Source organism: Motacilla alba, chromosome 5 (genome assembly GCF_015832195.1).
Source record: "Motacilla alba alba isolate MOTALB_02 chromosome 5, Motacilla_alba_V1.0_pri, whole genome shotgun sequence".
In the NCBI taxonomy this organism is placed as follows: Eukaryota; Metazoa; Chordata; class Aves; order Passeriformes; family Motacillidae; genus Motacilla; species Motacilla alba.
In genome coordinates, this window is record NC_052020.1 from 23,657,449 (window position 1) to 23,677,822 (window position 20,374).

The 20,374-nt window shown below is 39.8% G+C and overlaps 1 protein-coding gene across 3 annotated transcripts in view; it reads left to right on the top strand.

Annotated features, from left to right (window-relative positions):
- Positions 1-20,374, top strand: part of AMBRA1 (autophagy and beclin 1 regulator 1) — a 128,129-nt gene that overhangs the window by 22,869 nt on the left and 84,886 nt on the right. For all 3 annotated transcript variants that reach the window (XM_038138369.1, XM_038138372.1, XM_038138370.1), the window contains 2 exons: positions 10,023-10,109; positions 14,423-14,605. In XM_038138369.1, coding sequence (XP_037994297.1) covers positions 10,023-10,109; positions 14,423-14,605 — 270 coding nt within the window. The remainder of the gene's footprint in view (positions 1-10,022; positions 10,110-14,422; positions 14,606-20,374) is intronic.

A 20,374-nucleotide genomic window follows, 5' to 3' on the forward strand; every position in this document is an offset into this window, starting at 1 on the left:
TTCAAACATGGTAATTAGCACTGTTTATGTGTGAGATGTGAGGGCTGTGGACAAACTTGGTGAGTATTGTTTGTTTGGCCTTTACGAAAACTGGAAAATACAAATTCATTTTATCATGAGACTGTAAACAGCCTGAACTATAGGAGAAGCTGCCATGATATCTAAATGGTCATTTGATGCCTATGTGAGCTTTGGGGTAATTACAGTCACCCTTCCAGCTTTGTGGGTTTTTTCCCAGTTCAAGCCTGCTGTCTCTGTGTGGGCAGGAAAGACTGTTTTTCTGAAATTCTAAATGTTTGATCTCTTTAGTATGCTGCTAGTTATGTGGAAAAACAAGTGAAAGAAGTGCCTGTTTTCTTGCACAAATATTCCTTCCCCTGCCTTTGCTAGTTTCCTGATTTAAGAATAATGTAAGGTTGCTAGAGCCCTGTTCTTCTTCACTGAGAGTTGGTGGGCAAGAAGGATGATGCCTTGTGCTTTCCCTTCTTGCAGTAACTGATAGAGGTAACTCCCTGCTGCTGAGTTTCTCCCAGAGCTTTGGAAAGCTGGACATGTACCTGCAGCCTTCGCCAAACTTGCAGAAAGGTGTAAGCTGCTTTTTCTTTTTCTTGGCCTGAATTTAAATATGCAGCCATGACTGTAGCAGACTAAAAGAAATTCTTTTCCCCATGTTCCTCTTGTAGCAGCTTGACTTGCAAACTAGGCAGGTTTAGAAATAACTTCTTCTCAAATACTTTCACGGTATTTTCCCATTTGAACCACTGCCCTTATTCCATTTCTCTTCTTAGTCCAGGCACAGCAGTGAGGAGTTTACCTATAAAAGAAATGGGTAAAGTTTGTTCCTCTGCAGTCTCCAGGTAACAGAAACCTCTTTCCCTACAAATATCTTTTCTGTGGGAACTGTTCTGGAGTTTCACCTGCTGGCGTGTGGCAGCAAGGAAGCTTACTGAATTTGAATTTAAGTGATGTTTTAGTGAGAATGGAAGAGATATATGCTTCCAAACTGGCTATTTTTCTTTGCTTCTATTGACATATAGAGTTGAGCAGGGTTTTTTGGTGGTGGTTTTGTGTATGTGTGTATGGGTTTTTTATTGGGTTCTGGGGTTGTTTTAGTTATTTGGGTGGGTGGGTGGGTGTTGATTGTTGTTGTTTTGGGCACATTTTTTTGTGGGGTTTGTTTTTTTGAGGAATGCATATATGAGATGGCTGTAGACCAAAGATCTTAAATAAACACAAATTGCTCAGAAGTTTAAAGACAGCTGACTTCAAACAGATAGCTATTTGAGGATACCATAAAACATATCAGTTCTCAACTTTCCGACAGAGAGGGAAGAAGTGTAAATAGCTTCCCTCTCTTGAAAGTCATCCTTTGTAAGGGTGTCTGTCTCCTCTGTTGTCTGCACATACTTTCCCTGCAGCCACCTGATCCAGCTGCTGCAGGGTGGGCAGCATGTCCAGACAGGCTCACTTGACCAGGTACAGTTGCTCGTGTTTCTGTTCTTTTGTGTGTCTTGAGTTCATGTAATTGTCTATCTAGGGGATGATTCTCAGCTTATGATTAATAGAGGTCTGTGACGTGCTTAAATTATCTAACTATGATTTTTAGAGCTTATAGTCTGGCTTCACGTAAGTCACTTTAAAACAGTGTCTAAGCTTCAATTTGGTTTTGGTTTTTGCCAAAAAACAAGTTTTGGACAGGCTCTCAGACCTTCTGTTTCAGACCTGCTTGCTCATCTAAAAGCTCTCTGTAGCTTTCTTCAGTGTGGGGAAGAGCTGGCGATGTTGGCACTGTAGTGTGCCTTTTTATTGTAATACAACCTTGTAATTTTTAGATATGCATTCAATTTACATATACTTCATGTGGGCATTCACTCTTCGTGCTGTTTAGAAATTCTCACAGTGTGGTGTGTCTGGGGACAAACACAATTTTATATGCCCATATAAAATTATTTGCGTCTTATTACAGAATCTGGGCTGGAGAACTTGCAGTAGGGCAGCATTCATGTAATCTGTGGGCCTGGAGCAAGAGGAGAGAGGGAGACCTGTGATCTGACTCAGTAATACAACTGTAACCAAAAGAGTGATGACTCTAGATTTCTCCAGTTGAGCTGTTCTGGTCTGTTGAATAGCTAACATGCATTTTAAACATTTTCCACATACATATTTAACTGATTGCACCAAATGGCTGTTTGTGTGATGATGTAAGTGACCTCCTCCCTTGCTCTTCTTGAGAGAGCACCTGCTGAAACTGAAGGCTGTAAATAAACAGGGTTCTTTATCTGCCAGGAAACTGACTCATTTTTCTGCTTGAAATGCATTAGTATGAAATCATTCCCCTGTCTTCCTGAAGTGGGAAGGCTGGACTAAGTGACTGAACTACCCTGCCAGTCATTTGTTGACCTGACTTTCTTTTTTACTCCAGTGTGAACAAGAGCATTTTAAAGGGGTTGATCGATTTGTGATGAGAGCTCTGTTTTCATAGCGTTAGAAAGCTATGGAGGTAACGGTATGGCTTCTGCCCCCTCAAGAAAGACACCTCCTCTTCCATTCCCTATGGAGAAACATGAGTTGTAGGTCATTATCCCAGAAGCTGATGCAGATCTCTGTGGGTGGGTAAGCAGAGATTTCTGCTGTCCACGGTCTTTGGTGTTGGGAACTCTCAGAACAAGGAGAATTTGAAGGAGTCATACAGATGAAGGTAGGCAGAAGAGCCCTGAGAAGAGTAAAGTTGTCTGCAGGCTGAGGGAGTTCCGTGTGTTGGCTATGTTCTGGCCATGCTTTTAAACTGTATGATAACTAGAAACCCATACCCTCTAGCTGAATTTCTGGTATGTTGTTAAGGGTCTAGATGGAGAAATTGTCTGTCTTCAGCTTGGTGCGGGTACCTTTCCCATCCTGAGCACTGGTGTGAAACTGCCACTGTAGAGCAAAATAGCATGTGCAGTAGCTTCAACTGATTTTAATTTCTTCTCCCTTCCTGTCCCTCAAGCTTAGCCCCTGCAAAATGGAAGTGCAAGATCTTTCATTGTTCTTTTCATGTTGGAGTTATTGCCAAAACTAATCAATGCTGCTTGCTGTAGCTGGTCTTGACCCTTTTAATGTCTGTCATGGATGTGTGTTCCCTCTCACTTGTTGAAATGATGAACTAATCATTCCCCAGATGCTGTATGATGAGGACCTCTCCATAATGCTCAGTCATATTTTGTTCTGATGCATGGCCTTTTTCAGCAGGTGAAGTAATAGATTAAAAGTGCAGCCTTGAGTCTTCTTGAAATAATCTGTCACTTTCTGTGAAGCAACCCACTTTCCCTGTGGTGAGTTCTAAAGTTGCTGTGAAGTTCTTGCAGCATCAGGTGGTAAATGGAAATTGGATTTCCTAGTCCAAGAGGAGAGGTGCAGTAATAGGACAAATTAATCACGTGGTTTTACTTTCTAGTTACATTGAAGTAACTTTAAAGGGTTAATTAACCATGTTTTTCTTGAAACTCTGCTCCCCATCTTCTAATTAGGAGAACTCAATTCCCAGTGCTCATTTCTGCTGTTCAGGCTCTTACTGACACTTCCTTGTTTTGTGTAATTGTGCACTTTTTCTCTGCACTCCTTCCCATCTTGGCTGAAGACCTTATGTGCTGTCTTTTTTCTGACTGAGAAAAGCAGTTTGTTTTCTACAGGGTTCTTGCCCAGAATCAGTGAAGGGGAAACAATCACTTTCTGTGATAACTTCTGCCATACATCAGACTTACTCCTCTGAACAACACTGCACCTCCAGCTGGGAAGGATGTCTTCTCTGTCCCTAGTTGCAGCTTCAGAGTTAACACAAGTTCTTTCCCACAAGCAGGCCAAAGTTTTCTACAAAGGCTGTGTTTGGAAGTTGTCTCTGATCACATATTGCATCTTTGGTTTCCCTAAAAAAAGGAAATTATCTTGTAAAGGCTGCTCATTCTATGGAATAACTTTAAAAAAAAAAAAAAAAAGGTGATGAAAAGACAGGGTTTGGATAGAAAAACAGCCACCAACTCTAGTTCCTCACCGAGGATGAGTTGTTTGGCACAGATGTGAACAAGGGGATGGAGGAGCTCACTCCTAACTGTAAAAGTGACTGTTGGGGTTTTAATGAGTAGTGATATTTTCAGGTTATTTATCTCTTGCAGATGGTTACAACTATCTTAAGAAAAGCTTGATCCTTTGTTTGACTATATTTTTTTCTCTTAATTGTCTGTTTCTGACCTGTCTTAATCCGGTCTTGATGCCAGGCTAAATATGTCTAACCATAACCATGTGAAAGCTGAAGCAGTCTAGAAATGTTAGCTTAGAGGTATCAGAGCAGATTATGTTAAGAACTTAATTTTAGAACTCATTTTTTCAGGCAATCTTTAGAACTGCATACTGATTGCTTTTTTATTTTAAGCTTGAATATGAAACTGGTGAAGAGCAATAGTGTTTTTCTGTTTGACAAGGACTACAAAACTTTTATGGAAAATGAAGCTATGGAACAAAATGCTTGATGGTTTCTGCTTACATGATTTCAATTTGCTTTTTGAAAGTAGGCAACACAATACAGATGGCTGAAATAATTTTTCTTATTGCTCTGAGAAAAGGGAAAGAAAGAATATCTAAGCCAGTGGATTTGGATTGTTTGAGATTTTTATTTAAAATAGTTTTCTAGTGCTCTATCAAGGCTATAATTGATAATTCTATAGCTCTATCAAGGCTATAATTCTCCAGGAATGAATTTGGTTCATTTACAGTTAACCGAGTTCAAGGTTTGAGGGTGGGTATTGGTGCTATTGGACACTGAAGAACATTCAGCTGTTTTCATGCTTTTTAGCTTTCTTATTATCTTTAGGTTATGCATTGCCTGGCTGTAAGAGGAAGATGATTGAAGGGAATCTAGTTTTAAACTGTTGCTATTCTTTGCCTTCTTATGAGAAACCACAGGAGCACATTCACAGAGATGAGTGCTCAGGGGAACTGAAAGCTGGCTGTAAGTTGGAGGGCTGAAAAAGGGATGTAATATGTAGTGTGATAATTTTCACCTCCGAATGGGCAATATGCAATATAAAAGTCTTTTCAGGGAAGGCATAAAACCAGGGGAGGAAAATCAGAGGCTGCCAAGAGTCATCAATATACTTTTTCTTCAAAGGATAATTAGGAATTTTCTGTTTAAAGCTCTGCTCGTAGCTAAAGGCTGGGAGTAGGGGAGGGGTAGGTGTGATTGCTGTCCTTAGAGTGCTTCATTTTACTGGTTTGCCCTGGTTGTTGGTGTAGAGCAGCTTAGGAGGATGGCAGCTGACTGAACACCCCTTTGATTCTAAGGAAACAATCTCAGTGCTGTTTGTTAACACCTCCCTTTTTGGGGAAGAAAACCCTTCCCTCAGTGTCTCTTGGAGTAGCATTACTCAGTAACACTCATGCTGTGACAGCAAATTTGAGATGTGGTGTAGGGCTGCATATCCTTAGAAACTATTACTGAAAAGTTAAATTTGCTGCAGTTAAGTATCTCAAAGCCTGCTGAAATGAATCACTCTGTCCCAAAAAGCTTTGGTGGTGATGCTCATCCCTGTGAGGATAGTGGGGGTATAGTCCAATGGCTGATGTGCTATGAGGAGATTGCTTCATGACCTTTTTCCCCTTGAACTGCAGCTTCTGGCATTCAGCTTCATTCCTGAAAATTATCCTTTTTCTGCTTATAATGTCTTATATCTGTGCACTCTTTCTCTCTCCCTTGTCTAGAGATATCCTGTAACTTGAAGTCTGCTTCCTTTACCCCCTTGCTAGTGATTGCTGCAGACCTGAGTTAACAGAGCAAGTGTAGAGCAGCAGTTCCAGAGTGGTTGATGTCTGACGGAAAAGGAGCCTGATCTTAATCAGAGAGTTGAGATTTCCATGCTGCTGAACAGAGACAATTTGTATCTTGTAGTAGTTTTAATTAAAAAAAAACCCAACAAAAACTACAATCCCCCTCCTTCTAGTTTAGCAAGCTGGAACAGAAGTATCTCTCAGGGTGAGCAGAGTTAATTTTCATCATTTGCAGGATTGACTGACAACCTGGAGGATGATAATGGGTGATTTTTTTTTTCCTGGTGAGCGGGGGAAGAGAGTAGAAATTGCAGTTTCTCTGCTAATTGTACTTTATATGTCATTTGTGACAATTTCATATTGTCTAGACAGAGATAGTGGAGCAATTGCTTCCATAGAACCTAGTGTTAGCCTGTTACATATCTGGATAGCAGAAATGGGGGATGTAGGAGAGGAGGAGGTTACTGTAAGCTGCAGAAAGGATTCAGGAGTCAAGCATGATCTACTGAAACATTTCAAAAGGAGATGCAAGCAATATGCATTTCTGTTCTCTCTTTTCATGCTTCTCTGTTGGAAACTTAAGTGTATAGTGGCTAACAGTTTACTGCAACAGAGCTACTTCTCTTAATTCATGGATTATGTTTGTCCTCCTTAACAGAATTGCTCCCAACCTTACATTTACTGTGGTAGGATATTGGACTACCTTACACTTCGGCTTTACTGAAAACAAATAGCCTGTGTCTCTTTTGGGATTTCGGATGCCAGAAGCTATGAATGTGACACCAAAGACTTGGCAGAGTGCAGCATGACTTACTTTAAGAACATTTATCTGCACCTTCCTGAGGGACAGTAGGTTGCATTACCAGTGACACAGATGAGACACTGATGATTATAGCAGTGTATCTATTATTGAACCCATTTGACAGTACTAAATGCATTTGGATTTGTAATTTTGGGTCTCAAGGGCTAAGTCGAGAATGAGTTAGTTAAAAATGGATTTTATTTGTGCTTAGTACTCTGCCTCAGTTCAGGTATTATTATTCTCTGGAGCGTTAAGCAGAGATGGTCTGTCTGGATCTGATGAGCTTGCTTGTTGCCTTGGTTTGGATTTTTTGCCTGTTATGTGTATTTATATCCCTCTGTTCATTGCTCTGTGATCTGAGAGAGCACAGTTATAGGATAATTAACATCTACTAATCAGACTTAAAATCAGCTCTGGCTTTTAGCAGTTACTGTTAACTGAATTAATTATCTTTGTCCACATGATCTGAATGTGGCCCTAGTATGTGGCCTGTGTGCCTCAGTGTGAGGTAGTGCAGGAGCTGGATTTGTTCTTGACAGGCTTGGAAGGCTCTACTGGAAAGGCCATCTTAACTGAGACCATTCAACTCGGACAGTGCAAGGTCAGAGAGGGTTCTGGGGAATGTATTTAACAGCATGTTTGTAATCCTGTTCCTTACAAACCAGTAACTACTGGTCTTCCAAGGGAGCCCTTCTGGTGCAGGAGATGCTCCTGCTGTAGCAGCTTCTGTTGCTGCATGGGATGGAGTTGCAGCCTGTTCAGGTAATGTCACAGGGCTGTTGAAGCCTGGAGGAAGTCTCTTTACCTGGACACTTGGCCATCCTGTGGCTCAGGCAACAGGTTACTAAGGTAACCTGTACCCATTCTCATCTGAGGTGCCAAGTACCTGCTATAGCAAGACTCTTCAAATGTATGTTTCAAGGATCTGTTGCAGTGTAGTGATGGGAATTATAGATTCCTGAAAGTGCTGTTCCCAAGCCTAGCAGAGGGTCTCCTGGCAGACCCACACCAAGTTACAGTGATGTGTGCCCTGCTCCTGCACCCTTGTGGTGTCCTCTGCTTAGTATAGGTTTTGATTTCTTTCAGCATAGCTGCTGGATGCTTTCTGAAGGTGATCCCCCAAAGTCAGTGATCATCTTAGGCAGTTGCCAGTTTTTCTAAAGGTGAGAAGACAAATATGGGTGGAGAATACCAGGAAACTTCTTTCTAATAGTGTTTGCTAGGCTGTGCAGCGTGTACTGGTCATCTTCCCATGCGGCTTTGATTTTACTGTGTCACTTAGTGGACAGATACTGAAGGGCTTTGAAAGAGGTGGGATGTGTAGTGTGTAGGCATCAAGACTTTTTACAGGGGTGAGTTTGATGATTATTTGTGTGTACGTATTATCAGAACACCATAGGCATTGCTCACATTAGGAGGAAGCTGCTGTTTCTGTTTCAGATTGTGACCTTGTCAGAATCTGCATGCTCTGGAAGCTCTTTCTCCTTGGCTAAGTCCAGTGATCAGGCAGGATGTTCCAGTAGGGTGACAGTCTTGGCATATCCAAGCTGGTTGCAAAATGCTGGTTTTGGAGCAGCTTAGAAAAGCAGATTTCTCAAAAGCATGTTGGTATTGCTGTGGCAGTAACCTAGTCTCAGAGACAGTGGTTTAGATGGGACCAGCTGCCTGAGTAGGTAGAATATCTTTTCTGCTAATTTTCATCTGTCTGCCTTTCCCCTAGAAGGAATTAAAGCAGTTTATATGTGATGCAAGTAATAGGTATACCTGTATACCTCACAGGTATAGGACTTCAGGTATACCTCATAAAGCTGTAACACTGTTCATTGTGGATTGGCTGCTTTTTGCACATATGTAGTTGGAGCAGAAGGAAGGGTTTGGTAAGACAGAATTAAAGGAATATTTGGGTAACCAAGGGATTCATAATATCTGGCAGTATAAATGTTAGAGCTTTTGACTCAATAACCTAGGAACCAGTAGAATTAATTAAACTCAAAGTTTGAGATTTAATAACTGTTCTTGAATAAGACAAATGGTTGCCAAACAACTTTGTGCTAGAAAGGACAGGATTTCTTGCCTTATGCATGGTCCCAGTGGTTTGCAGCAAGTTTCCCAAGCTGACACACACCTTTCCAGCTGGGAAGCTAATGCAATCTCTCACTGTTTTCTGTATTCTGAATCTATAATGTAAAACTGAAGTATTGAAGAATTAATTGCTGGAAGGCAGTAAAAATTTTTCTTGAGATCCTGATGGGTGGGCTGCTGCTAGGAAAAAAGATGTCTCATTTGCAATTCTGCTGTCTTTATGTGGCTAGAAATGGGAGGTTGGGAGTGGATTTTATCTGGTCCTTCTTCCTGCTTCCTGAGTTGGTACTTGCTGTCCTGCACTGCAAAGGCTAATGGATTATTATGAGTGTGGGGCTAAAGAGTCAAATCTTTCTCAATGGCTGTGTGTGTGAGTGAGTAGAGCAGATGTGGTGTTGGACCTCTTTGACTTTCAAACCACAACTGCTTTCATTAAGCTACAGACTGAGAAACAAAATTTAGCAGGAGTTCTGAAGTAGAAAGACTTGAAAGGGAACTCGGCAATCTTATAAACTGTGAGAGTTGTTTTTTCCACTTTCTGTACCTTCGCCAGATCATCTCTGTTGTGTTAATCTAGTGGCTGCAGCAGGCCAGGAATCAGTCTTGAAACAGTGCTGTCCTCTGGTTTATGACAGAAGCTAGACAGGTGCATGTAGAAGCCAGGGTGGGGGATATGTTCCTGCTATGTACTTTTGATTCTGCTGCCTTCATGACTCAGTCTTACTTCTCATATATTCAGGCTGTCTGGCTGCATTTGCATACATTTTTTTCTTGAGTGAATATTTGGTATCTTTCCCTGTGGCTGATTACAATACAGAGGAAAAGAACATTTTTAATTTTTGCAGTTGAAAACCTCTCTTTCAGAGACTAAGATTCAAGATCTTACTATCTATAGACACCAGTGGTGCCCTTTAAGTCCACATGTTAACATGTGTGTTCTTTGTCCCTTCCTCCCTGGCCCACTCCATGTGTAGCCACCTCTGAGTAGGTAAGAGTTTGACAGGTGGCCAGTGCAGTGGTAGTGTCTGTGGACCTGATACATTGGTATGGGTTGTCTCCAGGGAAGTGACATCTACATCTTTCTCTTGGAACTTGGAAGTGGATATGGGACCACTCTTCTTCCTTACCTGAGGTGTTCTTTCTCCTGTGCAGTGAGAATATAAAGCTTTGAATACGTGTGTGGTGAAAACACTTATGCCATCAGTGAGTGGTTCAGGATATTGCAGAATTCTCTGCACTAGTGATAGAAATAGTCTTAAGAGGTTTCAGAAAGTAGGTCATATATAGGAGGGATGTTCCTGAGTGGTCTTTTATGTTGTAATTTGTTTTTCCTTTCTAGGAGGTTGCTGGAGTCTTCCCTCATTTCATTATCTCGCTATGATGGAGCAGGATCCCGGGAACATCCAATCTACCCAGATCCAGCCAGGTAAGATCTAAATGAAGTGTAAAGGCATTTAAGTTTTATATGCAAAATCATAATTTCAGTATAACTCACTGAAACCTCTGGCAATGGTTCTAATATTTGGCTTATCTCCTTCTTAATGACTTGCTGTGGGGAAAGAGCAAAACAAGTGAGCAGATGCTGTTACGTCTGGGGGGGAGTGAGGAAAACAGGAAGGAATTACTGTTGAAGTAAACTCATAAGAATTCATGAAATCATTTGGGATGGAGAACACTAGGTGGCAAACAGGTCCAACAGTAAATGAGCTGTATCAATATATTAAAAATCTCTTATGAAGAAAAAGTAATTAAAAAACAAATAGTCTCGAATGCAGTAGAGGGAATTAGGAGCTAGTGTGAGCAGACAACGTGCTTGGAAGCATGAATTGCATACATGTATCTGTACAGGAGAGAGCATAGCCAGAAGGTTATGTATACTTAACTAAGAACAAAATACTGACAATTATTTTTGAAAAGTCATGAATCATTGACATTAGGCATAGAAACACCTGTAGTGCTGCTTAATCTTCAAAAGAGGTGGGAGTGTTTCAGAGGACTAGAAAAAGCAAATGTGGCAGTTATCAAAAATGGAAAGAAATGATCTTTGCAGTTTCTATTTAGTGTACTAAGAAAGCAACAGATGGGATAATGTGACCCAAAGACACTGTCAGAAGAAATGATAGAATCGTGAATAGCAAGCGGCTTTGGAAACTTTCAAAGAATAAATCATGACAAATAAGCTTTCATTAGATGGGTTTAGGAAAGCTATGAATGAGGAAATTCAGTAAGTGTAAAATATATCTCCTTTAGCCTTTTGGGGAACCTCTTGCATAGCTGTGTGAATTGAAGGCTACTAGAATTTATCATGAAGAAGAGTACAGGAATACCACTGAAAATTAAACCTTGAGTTGCTGAAAGAGGTTTGTTGTTTTGTGAGGTTTGGGGGGGGTGGTATTTTCCTCATCATTAACCACAAAATCTGCATTTTTATACAGATAATACTTTTAAGTACAAGTTCTGAAATAAAAGGCTGTGTTGCAAACTGGCCAGATGGTATAATGGTGTTGGTAAATAACTCCTTGCTAACTGTAGATAAAGCCTTGTAGAGGTGAAATCTTATATTTGGCTCTTTTCCATTTATTGTGAAGAAAGTTGCCTTGTAAAGATAATTCAAAGGCTTAGGAATGATATAAACAAAACTGTAGTGAAATGAAAGTAAGGTGGAGTATGCTGCCTGTATATAAGATCCTTGGGATATCAAGCTAGGCGGCTGCTGAAGGTCTTGGCAACTGCATGTCAGAAATGCTGATAAATGTAAAAGCTTCCAAATGGCAGTTGGTTAAGTGGCAGGGAAAGGGATTGGTTTACCTGGAAAGAAGAAAATTTTATTCTAGAAATGTTAATTTAAAGCTATTATTACATTCAGGTTAATTTTTTAGTGCCAAAATCTGCTTTATTGCTGGAAGTGCACCATTCCTTGTTTCTGGAATGCCTTGTCCAAAGCAGGCAGGTTGATAGAGCAGAGATTTTAAGATCTCATTCTAGCTCTCTGGGAGCTGCCTTTTAAAAAAGAAAAGGAGGGCCTGCCTAAGTATCTGAATTTTGTTTTCCCCTTTTGTAAATGTCTACTGTGATGAAGCTCAATAAAATGCATGAAAATGGGTCAATGCCTGAGTCATTTCCTAGCATAAGGGGCATGGTCAAAAATATTTTTCTACTTGTAACCATTTTAGAACTGATACAGTGCTCTTCATGTGACAGTTCAAGTGGTTTTAGGTTGTGGTAGAAGCTATAGTAGCTTGAGTTTATAAAGAGCTTTGGAAGAAAGGTCCAGTTTGGAAACTCTTCTAAGAGGGTTAATTTGTTCTGGTAAATATCACTGTCCTTTTCAGAGAATGAGATTCATGGAGGCATGATCAGTACCAGACAGAAGTTTGGGTGGGATAGGATTAGTGTCTTCCTCCATAAACCTTACTGGTGTGCTGGGCTAGTAGGATATTTTTAACTGTCCCTTTAACTAGTTAGAAATTTGAAAAGTGATTAAAATGAGTGTTACTGCATTTTGAAGGGTTTTTTGTAGCACCCTTAGTTCCAGATGTAAAGTTATGTCTTTGAGAAGTTAAATAACGAGGTGGAAAAGTGAAACAAAGGTGAAATAAACACATCTGTATCTATTAATAAACATCTATATGTGTCTGTGTGTGTTTATGTGTTTTAAAAATATATAAAATGTTTATACCTCCTTAAGACCATGCTGTCTCTAATGGAGTCATTTTTTAAAGAGTACATAAACTACATGATCTGAAAAAATTATTTTTGAGAGCATGTGTATGTGTTAGTTTTGTTTCTGCATTTACTGTCAGTACTGGTGCTATATTTGAATAACCTAGGTCAGCAGTGAGGCGGGGAGAATATTTTTTGAAGTTCCCTCAGATTTAGAATGAATATTTTGATGTAGACTGCAGCAGTGTTTTTCAGTGGCCTTGCTGAACTTCACTAAGGTCAGCTTGGCTGTTCTGTCATTCTCCACAGTTTCCATATGTACTGGGCTCAGAAAATAATCTGCAGAAGAATTAAATTAGGCTGTCATCAAAGAACACCTGAAATAATGTTTTTTTAAATAGAAATACTCAATAAGAATTATATATGCTCCCAGACTCCATATATATATATATATATATATATATGCATTTATATATATATGTATAAAGCATCACAGGGTGTTTGTTGGATATATCTCTAGAAAAAAATCTAAGCAGCTAGAAAGTATTTTATCCCTTATACCTTTCTCTCTGTGTATCAGACCTATGCTTCCCATGTGCTGTCAGGAAGCCGAATCTGACATTTTGTCATAGTTATGGCCACTCTTTATTGCCTACTCTTTCTCCTAGCAGGCATCACCATGTTTTTTCCTTCTGGTGTCCTGCATAATTTTAGAAGGCTGCTAAACTCATTCTTCGTATTCTTCTGTAAAATTCTCCCTTGGTGTGATATTAGGAAAAAGAAAAGTTTCAGTGGTTACATTGCCGGACTGCTGCGACCACTGTTCATATTTTCCAGTGTTTGCTTTGTTCCCGTGTTTCTTTTTTTTCTCTCTGTACATATTTTGATGTAGATTATTTTTAGGCATGCACAAAGGCTTTGGCTTATGGAAGAGCCCAGAGAAGAGAGCAGCTCCTCATTTATTAATGTGCACCTGTAATGCCTTGTTTTTTTGTATTTGGCCTATTATGTCTTATGGGAAGTAGAGAGAAGTGATGTGTTTGTCCAGCAAAGCCTTCTTCTTTATGTAGGCATGAACAGATTTAATTCATTAAATAGTGCATAAAAGATTCAGGAGGAATCAAGCTGAGTGTGTCATTCCTCTTACCCTTTTGGTGATTGTTGGCTTAAGTTTTAACACCCCTGAACCTGTAATCTGTCTCCTAAACTTGTCCTCCCCCCAAATGAGAATTGAAGTCTCACCAAATAAGGCTAATGAAATGATAAATTAAGCATCTGAGGTGTCTGGATTTTAATGCTGAGTAAGTGTCACAGAAAACATATGTGAGGAGCTGTGGATATACACAGGGCAGGAAAAGGGAGTATGTGTTCATCTGTCTCAAGAGAGTAATACCGGTGTGTGGTAGCTGATGCAAACAAATGCTATGTTATGCATGAGAGAGAATTAAGAGTTAATTACAGAGGAAAGATTTCTTTTCAGGTGGTATGCAAGGCTTCTAAAGCTCAATTTAACATATACCTAGTGGATCTAATGAAATTGCCACTATACAAAATCCCTACCATTTAGATTACAAAGTAGTTAATGATGTGAAACCTTTTTTTCTCCTGCTTGATATTCCATGGTACTCCCTAACTATCATCAAAACAGCAGCACCTTCCTTCGGTGTTTATTTGAACAGTGCTGCTGTTTGGCATTGCAGTCAGAGTTCACCTTGGGACTGGGCTTGGTTCTTGTAAGTGATGCTTGCTGAGCTTACTAGAGTGAGCTGGTAATAAATGAATCAGTGAGCTCCAGAGAGTACCGAGAAGCAAATTTCTCTCTTCTGTGGATGCGCTTTTTGTCTGTAGGTACTGTGTGATGCTTCTGTTTGCAAAGGGGATCATGTGGGAGTGTAGCATGTAAAGGGAAAATTACTTTTCTTTGCTTTCTGTATTTAATCTATCTTACGGATAAAATGCAAACGGTCAGCCTTGTGATAGGCTGTTACTGGCCTGGCACTTGGAGTTCAAAAGGAAAAATAGGACTGTCATGCTATACTTATGTAATGAGCATTTGTATGTCTTTTTCTTGCTCAGGTTGTCTCCTGCTGCATATTATGCCCAGAGGATGATCCAGTATCTTTCCCGGAGGGACAGTATTCGACAACGCTCAATGCGATATCAGCAAAACCGTCTCCGCTCTTCCTCCTCCTCTGCTTCCACTTCAGAGAACTCAAGCCCATCTGTGGAGGGAAATGATCTGGAATTTGAAGATTTTGAGTAAGTGTTTGTGCTGCTTAGCCCTCTTGCTTGCCCCCCTTGTCAGCACAGGACTGCATTCTGGTTCCCTACTGTTTGTCAGTCAAAGACACCTTAGGCTTCTTGTGGGAGCAGGCTAAGTAATTCAATCAATAATTACAGCATTGATTGCTAGAAATAGGTCTTGTCATTTCTGTTATGAAAATTAAGGATGTTGTAGGCTACCTTCAACACGTTAGGTATCTCAACCACATTTAGAAGACTGGTTAAATAAAGAAAATGAGAATCTTTTTATCCAATGGAACAGATGGGGAACCAAGAGTTTATTAGAGTTGTCACATCTTGAGACAGAACAAGAGTCACTAAGAGGCTTTGCAAGACTTAGTTCTTTGGTCTAAGGCTATAGGAGACATACAAGCATGTCCTGTAGCTTTTTCTTGCTCTATCTCTGTAGCTTTGTCAAATTAGATGACATTCCTGGGATGGGGTTTTTTTGGTTTGGTTTGGGATTTTTTTAATATTTGGTGATTGTGAATCTATGTTAAAGCTTCATTTTCTGTAAGGAGATAAAAAGGCCCCTTGTGTTAAAGTGAGGAAAATATCTGCATCCAAACCTTAGTAGAATATTCCTGTTAGCCATTGTATTTCCTTCTGAGTGGTTCTGCTGATGAACTTCTAAAGTTTGTTCTCCAAAGCATCTGCTTTTGGACTTCCAGTGATACCCAGTGTAATCCCAGCAAAAAATTTATTGCAAACCCTTTCTAATAAATGGAAGAGTATAGTATTGTATTGTTTAGATGGCATGTAGACCAAAAGAATTTAGATTAAAATCCGTTCTAGCAGCAAAGAGACTATAACCTTTCTAGCCTGTCTTCAGTAATTTCCTATTAAATATGGGATTTGTCCTGAGTAGCTTTAAGTATTTCACTGAATTTCCCCCCATTTGTGTATACTGCAATTAAAACATAGGATAATTCTCAGCAGGGTTGTAGAAGCAGTCTGTGGTTATAGTGTAGTATAGCAGGGTGGTGTGTTTGATGGGAGCTGTGAACTCCTCAAAAAATCTGGGTTGTTATGTTGCAGCTGCCAGCAAAGGATTCTGTCAACTTCCCTACTATTTTAATTTGCACATTCACTTGCTGCAGTGGCACATACTTGAGATGACATGTTATTAAAGCTCCATGTCCTCTGTTTCAGGATGAAGTCCCTTTCTGAAGGACACTAGTCACCCTAGCTATTCCCAAAAGCAAGATATTAATCCCTTTCAAACTTTCAAGTGGCGGTAGACTGTTTTTTTCTTAGAAAGTTATTCTGTGGAGCTGTCATTTCATGCTCCAGCAATTGAATGTTCTGAAGTACAGGGTCAGAGAATGTCTTTCCCTCTCATTGTGGCTTTGTTTGTGTAAAATGTAAATGAGGGCAGATAAGCTATTAGGCAGTGACTCTTCTGCATTTTCTCAAGCATCCTTGTGGTCTGGAAGAGCAGAAATACGGTGGCTGCTGGGCCTGTTTTTGTGAAGTGGGTGTGTTGCAAGCATAGATGTTACTATTTCCATTATTTCATTTTATTTGTCCGGGGCAGCTTGTTCTGCTGGAGAAGTAAAAGATGGTATGTTCTTTGTTCACAGAGCCAGGCAAATGCTTGTAGAGAAGTGTGTTCCCCTGCAGATAATGTTCACACAGTAAGAGCACCCAGTCAGGGAAGCAATTCAATCAGCCATACTAAGGTTGTCTTTCATTTCATACTGAGCAAAAAGAAGTGTTTATTCCTTAAAATGCAGTGCCTGAATTTGTTGGTTGAATATTTCATATCAAATTCTGGTTTGTGCATTCAAGACCTGCTGTCTTTTTACTTCTCTGCTTCATTATTTCTCTTGGCTGATTAGAGAGGGCTGCTGTGCAGGAGTCCTTAGAGCTGGAACTTCTCGTGACTCATTTGATTTCTTCTGCTGAGACTTCACAATTAAATGTCTTACAGAGTTCTTGCTTCTCTTTTTGGCTCCTGTATCCTTCCTTCCTTGCTTGTTCACCTGTGCAGTCATGTATTGCTTCATGGATGACTTTTATTGCTGTGCTTTAGATGCTCCGACTTCCTGTGTGTCCAGATCTGATATAGGGAAGGGTGTTGCTGCTGTGTCTAGCTGTCTGCAGCTCATGCTTTTCTCCTTAAATACACGGAACTTTTTTTCCCATAAAACCCAGAAAATTGCCTTGGTACTTTATCTTTCTAATCTGGCAAATATAAATGATAAATAATCTCTTTTTGTTTCACAGAGATAAGGAGAAAGATGTAAGGGACATTAAACACCAGTATGTTTTACTGTGCCTGGAGCACTGGGCAGGGAGCAAATCTTGTGCTTGTGCAGGATGCCTGGGAGACAAGCCTTCCTCTGCTTTCATATTTTTTGGGATTCAGAGATTTTTTTCTCTTCAAAAATTAATTTTGTCTTTTTTTCAGTTTTCTTTACCTAATGACCTAGTGAGGGAAGAACTTGGCCTATGACTGTTTGTCTGCTAATGGTCTCTAAATTTAAGTTAAAGCCTCTCCTGTGTCTCAGTCAAGGGTGTATTCATTCATTAATACATTTAGTTTGTGGTGACAATAGAAGTTCTGTTGGTATAAGAATCTGAAGTAGGTTTTTTTATAGGTGTTAGTAATATCCTTCTTTTACACCAGCTTTTATGGACAGTAGAGGAGGAGGGAGACACACTATACCTGTGTTTTTCAGTCTAATAAGATGTTCTTTCTCTACATGTGCTCCCTGTGTTTAACCTGTCACTATTGTCATCTTACTGCTTATTGAATGCAACTGTCAACTGTAAACTTAGTCATGTCTGCATAAAAGCATTTAATACAGTTTGTAATATATATACAGATTGTAATACTAGGTTATTGCCAGATAGATTGATATGAGTGGGTTTTAAGGTTAGCTTTAGTAGAATCCTAAGCTAAAATGAAAAGACTTCCTGAGTTGTGGAATAAGAATCTCTGAATGGAGAATGACATCATTTTAGTCTTCCAGCATAACTGGTAAAAATAGATTCTTAATAGACAAATTATACATGTTGAACTTTCTAATTTCAAGTTCTTATTTGAGTATCTCATGTTTGCATCACATAGTAAATTGAGATTTTTAAAGCTAAACTATTTTGACTTTTCCAATAATTTTGATTTAGTCTCTTCTATTGGCTTCCTGTAGTCTAGAACAGCTCTCTGATGTTTAAGACTGTGGGTGTTGCTTCTAGGACTCCTTTAATAGTGCAATCTCTGTTATTTCATTTGTAATTCTGAATTTGTCACCATAATAAGAATGTGAAGGTGTTTCTGGAGGTGAATTTTGGCCATCTGTGTCCCTTTTTGTCTGAAGTAACTATGCGAACAAATACAGACGTACAGGTTTGTTTCATCTGTCTGACTGAAAAGCAGATATAAAGGACAGCACACCAGCTCTGAAAGCCTGGGTCAAACCCTTCACTACAGTTCAAAAAAGGCTTTTAAGCTAAGGCTAAAGGTGTGCCTGTGGCTGACTCCTCTGTCCACTTTCAAGAGTGGGCTGCCTGACAGAATAAAGATAAGAAGGAGCTTGGAGATTACACTATTTTCATGTCTCCGGCTTTTCCCTGTTCTGTTTTATCCTTTCTCCTTCCCTGTAGGAGGGTTTGTGCTTGCATGGATCCACTCAGTTGTGCCATTGTCACAGGCTAGGAAGGTCTTTATTGTGTCTCTATAACAAGATGGGCTTTACCTCACAGGCCTGAAGTCTTGTTTTAGTGCTTCATCTGTTTAATTTCTTTTGAGACACCATGAGCATCCAGACAGAAAATATGAGAACTGTAGGCACTGTTTTACTGAGACCTTAACGGACCTTCTAGTTTTGTTGCAAGTAGGCTCTTGCTTTGCAAAGATGATTAATCACTTTTAGGGGAAGCTTACAAGATTCAGAGTGATGCTATTTGGCTTTATTTGTCACTTAAACAAAATGATTTTAAAGGTATGTTCTGGACCAAGAGTTGTGGTTTCTCCCATGGATGGGCGTCTTGCAAGAGTCTCCTCATAAGTGCACAAGATACATGAGTATCCATCATACTTCCCTCCTGCCATTTTTGGTTGCTTTATTGACACTGCCTTGGTAAGAACTGCCAAGTCTAAATTCTTCCAACAGCCTCTTGTCTTGAAGGGCTCTAAGATCGCAATCTGCCAGCCGACTGCCACTGTATTAGAGCTGCAAGTCTTACTTCCAGTGTCTTGTGTGTAATTTTCATTCATTTTCGAGAATAGTGTAGTAGATTCTTTTTTACCTCTTTTATAGGTGGAATGTTTGGTTTGGGAGTCTGGTTTGTGTCATAGTTAGTGCTCCACTTCAAGCTGGCATTCTGGTTAACTTTTTGTATTAAGAAGAAAAGTGCATGTCTGATGAGACATTTGTGTGAGATATCCAGGCAATCACCCTTCTTTTGGAAAGTCTTCATTTAAAGTATACTGTGTTGTTAGCTTCTTTAGGGACCTTGACTGGGGCACTAATACTTGACAATATTAATGAGTAACTGTCTGGATGCAATAATGTCTGAACTAACATTGAGCACTGTGAGAGAAAAGGGAAGACAATGGCTGTGGCAATGTGGTTACTCTAGTGCATATTTGGGTAGTAGGTTTGGTTTTGGATTCCCTTCTCTGTGTTGCTCCTCAAGTGGAATGGTAGAAGTGAGTTTAGAGCAGGGATTTGTGTGTCATGGTGAGAAGAAGCATGTGGTTTGCTTGATGGCTGACACAGAAAGATTTTGGAAAGTTTGAGTGAAGAGAGAGGTTGGAGATTGCTAGTTACTGAAATAACTTCTTCCTTACCCTTGTGATGGAAGTCCATGCATGTGTTTAAATCCAGTCTCTGCCTTTTCAGTCTGGTTGTGTATCACTGTTTGCTAGAGACACAGTACAATGCGAGTACTAAGCTGCAGCAGTGCAATCAATTAATTGTGCTCCTTCTGACTTCCCTTAGCACACTGACTACTAAGAGCACATGGGTAGAACTTGGACCCTTTTTATAAAGTCTTGGCCTTTACTGCTCTCCTTTACAGCTGTCCACTGTGCACTCATTTATTTCAGAGTGGGTTTTTTCCTCTCTGACAGCCTTCATTTTCTGCAAAAGAAACTTCTTCAAATAGTAGCCAGGTTTTCTTGGCAAGAGAAAGGAGAGATTGGAATGATTAAAGCTTTTTTGTGACACTTTAAATAACTAAAGAGCTTTTGATGTACAGCTCCAGAATGCTGAGACAAGCTCTGTCATTGTGGAGAGAGAAGCCTGAGGAATCCCAGAGGTAAAGAAAAAGGTTTACTTTGTTGGGGGTCTGTAGGTTAATGGTATGCCAAGTGTTAAACTCTCATAGGACATAGTGAAGGTGGACAAGAGAGATGACTTGATCAGTGGTAGCCTTTGGTTGTAGAGATAGTGGTATCATATCCAAGCTACAAGATTTCTAAAAGCAATTAGGGTGGGGTTTTTCATTTTTCTCCTTGCCATCCTGATGTTTACATCTGAAGTTAGCACAAGACCTGTGGAAGATGTGAGATTCTTAATGGGCTCTTCATGTCACTCAATTGTTGAGGGAAATGAATTTTTAGGGTCCATGACAGGTCAGTATACTGCAGATAATGTAGCCTTTTTTCCTGGATATCTTAGATGGCACAGTTTGTTTTCTGTCTTTCTTGAGCATCTACAAATAATGTTCTTGCTAGCAATTTGCTATTTGAGTTCACATAAAGCATGATTGCTATTTGTTCCTTTCTTCCCAGAG